The 6,475-nt window shown below is 33.0% G+C and overlaps 1 protein-coding gene across 2 annotated transcripts; it reads left to right on the top strand.

The window, feature by feature from the left end:
* Positions 1-3,254: 3,254 nt before the first annotated feature.
* Positions 3,255-5,676, top strand: LOC111405974 (L-type lectin-domain containing receptor kinase S.4-like). 2 transcript variants are annotated; one of them, XM_023035125.1, is made up of 2 exons: positions 3,255-4,000; positions 4,349-5,676. In XM_023035125.1, the coding sequence occupies exons 1-2, from the start codon at positions 3,466-3,468 to the stop codon at positions 5,542-5,544; spliced, it is 1,731 nt and encodes a 576-aa protein (XP_022890893.1). In that variant the 5' UTR covers positions 3,255-3,465; the 3' UTR covers positions 5,545-5,676. The 2 variants fall into 2 exon arrangements, with proteins under 2 accessions (XP_022890893.1, XP_022890892.1); XM_023035124.1 differs by having other exon boundaries at positions 3,255-5,676.
* Positions 5,677-6,475: the final 799 nt, after the last annotated feature.

Genomic DNA, 6,475 nt, shown 5'->3' with positions numbered 1-6,475 from the left:
AATCTCTAATTCAATTTTTAAACAAACAGGCATAGTGTAACAGTACAATTTTCTCCATCGTCAACTTCGTTTAAAGTTTAATCACGTTTTGCACGTTTGTTAATTGCAAAGAGACATGAAAACCCCAAGCACCAATAAATTCAACACCCAACGAGCATCGGCGGTAGAACTTTTTTACCCCTTCGAGCAGCTGCCCATAATCCCCTCTCATCTTCAATCAGCTAGTGGCCACATGGGTGCATTCTAATACATTTAAGCATCCGCTTGACAAATTTATAAAGATGAATAATAGTGAATTCCACGAAACTTGTTAATAATAAATGAGCAATTTCTATGAATGTGTGTTTAAAATTAATATTTGCTTTTAATGAATTTATAAATTATTTATAGATTAATTGTCAAAGGGTGACTATAATGTTTTGACTTTGGTATGAGGTATACCCACGAACTCACCATTATTTTGTGGAAAAATTTAGAAATATTAAAGAGGATCAAGGTCAAAAAATTAAAATAGAAAAAAAATAATAATTTGGTGGATAACTCCCAACTCCATTTAATTTATTGATAAATTATCTTCGAGTGTCAAGTGATTTTGACTATTTTATACATACTACAAAACTTTAAAATTTTATGTAATATTCTTGTAAATAAACAATATAACATTATATGATGTATCAAAATAAATTTGTTAAATTGAGTTTTTAATAATCAAATTCCAGCTTTAGGAATCTTGTCCCTTTTCTTTCTTTCAAGATCATCTCCAAATATGAGTGGCACAACTAGGTCTGTTTTTTCATGTGAGAGACACAACTAGATTCATTGTAATTTAAATCAAGGTTAACAAGTTTATTTTAACTATATGTGTGTGTGTGTGTACAGGTGCTATTTAGTGGATACTTATCTGAATTGCTATGAAAACATCCTCAATCCAATGAAGGAATCTTCCTCGTTGCCAATTGTAGACGCTCCTCCAATTGAAACTCCCAAATGAGTGGGTAAATAAATGGGAAAGACGCAAAAAATAAAGATTTTTTTTTTTTCAATTGATGACAGAATTTTGGTGAATTGGGGGTGGGTCCGTTTTTTCATGTAAGAGACACAACTAGATTCATTGTAATTTAAATCAAGGTTAACAATTTTATTTTAACTATGTGTGTGTGTGTGTGTGTGTGTGTGTGGACAGGTGCTATTTAGTGGATACTTATCTGAATTGCTATGAAAACATCCTCAATAAAAATGAAGGAATCTTCCTCGTTGCCAATTGTAGACGCTCCTCCAATTGAAACTCCCAAATGAGTGGGTAAATAAATGGGAAAGACGCAAAAAATAAAGATTTTTTTTTTATTTTAATTGATGACAGAATTTTGGTGAATATATATATTTTGTTAAATGTAATCAGTAGCTGTAAATGTATTCATTGATATACATAAATATGGTGGATAGCTTTTAGTGTGTTTTTTGCGGCATAAAAATATTAGTTACAAATAATAATCTAAAACACGTAAAGTGTAACTAGTTATGGAGGTCAATTTTCAAACTTTATGAGCATAGTTGAGGCCTAGGCGTAAAAAATTGTTACTTATTTTTATTATAAATTTAAATACTTAATTATTCAAAAAATTATTTAATAATTAAAATAATACATAATAAACATCTAAAATTATAATATAGTATATTTACTTAATAATTCCTATAATCATTCAATTATAAGATTTTCAAGTTTTCGAAATGTAAAAGCTATATTATTTTTCATAATTTCAATTTCTAACTAGACAAGTTCTATTTAACAGATTTATAGAAATTTCAAATGTACTTTCGAAATTTTCAACAAAATGATAAGTTTCAAAATCATAATTACATAATATGCATAACACCATAACTTAAATCATATCTAAATCGTTGTCGGATAAAGTCATTTTTTATTTTTTCTATAAATAAAGTCATTTAAAAACTTGAAACTAAAGTCAAATAAAAACCTTTTGAAAAAAATAAGAAGTTAATAAACTAAAGTCAAATAAAAGGTAAACCAATGTGATCATGACATTGTAAGTGATTTAAAAGTTATTTTTCCCAAAATTTCCATTTTGTCTACTCATTATCTTGTCTTTCCTCAACTAATATTCGCTTTATATAGGTTAGCCAAGCTATTCCTATCTAGCGGAGCACCATGGCATCTAATGACAAAGAAATTGTTGTGAAAAAAGACCGCCTAATCGTGAAGTTTGTCCAAGGAATTTCTTTTATATGCATTCACGCCTTCTGAAAAAGAGCTGCTAAATCAAGAGACAGTTAATCGAGCGTAGACTAGAAGTACATAATGAATTTCTATAAAAAAAAAAAAAAAAAATACCGAGCTTGAATGCAGGAACTTATTAAGGGGATCTAAAATTTGAATGGATCAATACATAAATAAGTAAATCCCTTATGAATTTCAAGGTACAATTAACTTCTAAGTTTTATCAAAATTTAATACAAGTTTGATTTTTATCTAAATCAAATAGAGACATATATTATGTTAACTTGTAGAACTTAATTATCGTTGTTACGCAAGGTCGGTATGTGGATCAACCTCCATAAATAAAAAAAGATAGGGTATAAACTTCTTTTAATCCCAGAATTACTGCAGCAACGGACGAGAAAAGAATTTTGCATCGAAATGAACACTATAAAATCTTACATATTCTTTCGTGTCTTTATTTTCTCATTACAATTTTATTACTTTTTCAAACATGTTTCGTCTCACGTCCTTCTCCGCCCATGCTGAGCTTAGATTAGTAAGCCTGTCAATGTCATGCACGACTTTTCTGTCGATCAAGCAGTGTAGAACTACATATTTTTTGTAAAATAAGACCAATATCCTGTTCGAAGTCTCAAAAGGATTTGACCATTTCACTCGTGTCTCAACAGTCTTGAGAGTCTCCTATGTAAGCACACAATTTAAATAGGATTTTACCTTAAACGGTCAACTATGAATGGTCGGTTGGCATCCAATGAAGAAGCCGAATGTTAGTTGCCAACTCTAGGCCCCGTTTGGCACTTCTTTTTTTCAAAATGCATTTTTCTCTATCTTCTTTTTAACCACATATTTTTTATTAAAATAATATTACACGTAAATAAAAAACTTTTTCTTATTTTTCAATTACACATTTCCCATCAATTTACTATTCAAAAATGTCTCCCAAACACCCATTATATTTAATTCGCGTGAAAAACACTTTTCACATTTTCCATTTTGTAAGTTATTATACAATCCATAGATAGAGTAAACTACAGGCCTTTATCCCATCTTCCTCTATTCTTCTCGATCCACCCACGCCCACCCACCACTCTCCTCAGCAATCGCATGGAAAAGAATCAAAACTCAAAACCAAATTTCTAACGAAAAGTTTCAGAAAAACCCATCAGATCTACTCGGCAAAGAACAAGTTTGATCCCAAAAACCCTTCATCAATTCAAGAATTATCCATGGCCAAAAAGCTTTTTCTTTTCTTGGTGCTTCTTTCTGTGTCCAGTCCTGTGTTTTCCCAATCTGAGGAGTTCACTTTTCATGGATTTAAGGATGTGGGCAAGAACATAAGTCTAAATGGGGTTGCTGAGATTGAACAAAATGGAATCTTGAGACTCACAAATTACACATCTGCAGTCTTGGGCCATGCCTTTTATTCAATCCCATTTGAGTTCAAGAACTCCACAAATGGTAAAGCCTTTTCCTTTTCAACAGCTTTTGCTTTTGCAATAGTCCCCGAGTATGCAAAATTGGGTGGCCATGGATTTGCTTTCACTATTGCCAAGTCAAAAGAACTCAAGGGTGCCCTCCCAAGACAGTATTTAGGGCTTCTGAATGAAAAAGACAATGGCAATTTCTCCAACCATCTTTTTGCTGTTGAATTCGATTCGGTTTCAGATTACGAGTTCAAGGATATTAGTGATAACCATGTTGGTATTGATATCAATAGCTTGGTCTCAAATATTTCTGTCAATGTCTCCTGTTTTTCACAAGGTAATTCCATTGAGCAAAAACTTAATCTGCGAAGTGGAAAGATTGTTCAGGCCTGGGTTGATTATGATTCAGTTAGTAATTTATTGAATGTTACCCTTTCACTTTCTTCATCAAAACCAAATGTTCCAATTCTGTCATTTCCAGTGGATCTTTCACCAATTTTCTTGGAGTATATGTATGTAGGATTCTCTGCTTCAACTGGTTTACTTGCTAGTTCTCACTATATCTCTGGATGGAGTTTCAAAATTAATGGGCAAGCACAATCGCTTGATTTATCTTCATTGCCTTCAGTTCCTAGATCAAAAAAGAATCATCTCCCCTTAATTTTAGTTTATTCTTTCTCAGCAGCTGTTTCTGTGGCACTTGCAATTGGGATAGTCTTGTACATGATCAAGAAATTCGTAACTATGGATGTGATTGAACCCTGGGAGCTTGATATTGGCCCGCATAGATATTCTTACAGAGAGCTCAAGAAAGCAACGGGGGGTTTTAAAGACGAAGAGCTAATTGGGTTAGGAGGATTTGGCCGAGTTTACAAAGGAACTTTGCCCAACACAAATGCCAAAGTCGCGGTGAAGCAAATAAACAATGGATCAAAGCGTGGAATGCGTGAATTTATATCAGAGATAGAGACCATTGGACGCCTTAGGCATAGAAATCTGGTTCAGTTACTGGGATGGTGTCGACGTAGAGATGATTTATTTCTCGTCTATGACTTCATGTCTAATGGGAGCTTAGACAAGTACATTTTCGATGAGCCCAAGCTGATCTTATCTTGGGAGCAGAGGTTCAAGATCATCAAAGGCGTGGCTTCCGGATTGCTTTATTTACACGAAGAATGGGAACAAACCGTGATTCACCGAGACATCAAAGCAGGCAATGTGCTGTTGGATTCAGAGTTAAATGGAAGGCTAGGAGACTTTGGACTTGCCAAACTATATGAACATGGAACAGATCCAAGCACAACAAAAGTTGTAGGAACACTGGGATATCTAGCCCCAGAACTAACCAAGACTGGCAAGCCTACAACAAGTTCAGACGTATTTGCATTTGGTGCATTATTGCTTGAAATTGTGTGTGGGAGAAAGCCTATTGAAGTAAAAGCATTGCCTGAGGAATTGATTTTGGTGGATTGGGTGTGGGAAAAGTGGCAAGAAGGGTCTATTCTTGAAGTAGTAGATACAAGATTAAGAGGAGAGTATGATGAAGGAGAGGTTGTAATGGTTCTTAAATTAGGACTAATGTGTTCCAACAATGCCCCTGCCAAAAGGCCTAACATGAGGCAGGTTGTGAGTTTCTTGAAAGGGGAAGTTCCATTGCAAGAAGTCATGGTTGCTCCTGATGAATATGGTGGCAAGAAGTTTGTTAGCGGCCGGGCTACCAGCGCCAGAGCCGACAAAGTTTTGCATTCTTATTTAGAATCGCCATATCTTGAGAAAGTTAGTTCATGGTCATCTGTATATCACTGTAAAAGGGTTGTTGATCTTGAAGCTGGTTCAACGTCTACACTGTCAGCTTCACTCACAGAGGATGAAAGATTTTAACTTTCAATAGGTTTTTTTCCCCCTGAAATATGTATGTATGTAAATAGTTTTCATAATTGTTAATGCTTTAGTTAGCGTAGTAACTTCTAGTGAAGCAGCCAATTTATTTTTAATTCTACTAATTTTAGTCAACCTGAATGGCTATGAATTTTAAATTGTTTCTCTGTTAAGGTCAACAAGTCATGACGTAATCTCTTTCGTAACTCTATTTTCAATTAATTTGGGGGGAGATTTTTATAAATGGCCTACTACTATTCATTTTTGGTAAAATGTCTATAATACCCTTAATGAAATAATTTATCATATATTGCACAAGATATCCTTAATTTATTGGGATAGTCTTAAATTTCTCTATTTCTCTCATTTCGAGTTTTAATATATAATTTCATCCTTTGATCTAATAAATTAGCATAATCTGTAATATAATTATCATGTAATTTACTAAGATTATCAAATTCCTTCGATAATATATCCATAATCTCTAATTGAGAATAAATATTTTCTATTTTTTCCATTAATCTATCTAACAGATTATCTAATCCTTTAATTGTATAACCTGGCATTATTCAAATAATTCCTTGCAAACTTTATGAATAATAACATATTTAGATAAGTTTTTTGCAAACATGAACAATAATAATCCCTACAATTCTTTCAAGATATTAGAAGAATTCTTTCTAAATTTAACAAAGACAATAATTTTACCTTACTTTTGATCTTAAATCTGTATTCTTAGAACCGAGTGACCTTCAGGCTCTGAATCTGCAAACTGCTCCCTTAAACGGCCTCTTGCCTCAATGGGAATTCTGCTATTTCAGCTTCTTGCCCTCACTGTATCTTTTCTTAGAATTAAGAATAGAGATCTTAAGTAAAGAAAATTCTCTCTTTGTTAAAGTAAGAAAGAGATTATCTTCTTCAATCTATCAAGAAT

Source organism: Olea europaea, chromosome 12 (assembly GCF_002742605.1).
Source record: "Olea europaea var. sylvestris chromosome 12, O_europaea_v1, whole genome shotgun sequence".
Taxonomy (NCBI): Eukaryota; Viridiplantae; Streptophyta; class Magnoliopsida; order Lamiales; family Oleaceae; genus Olea; species Olea europaea.
This window is presented reverse-complemented; position numbering and strand designations above follow the sequence as displayed.

Excerpts from the sequence above, each read along its gene's own strand:
- LOC111405974 (XM_023035124.1), top strand. The coding sequence starts at position 3,466 with ATGGCCAAAAAGCTTTTTCTTTTCTTGGTGCTTCTTTCTGTGTCCAGT.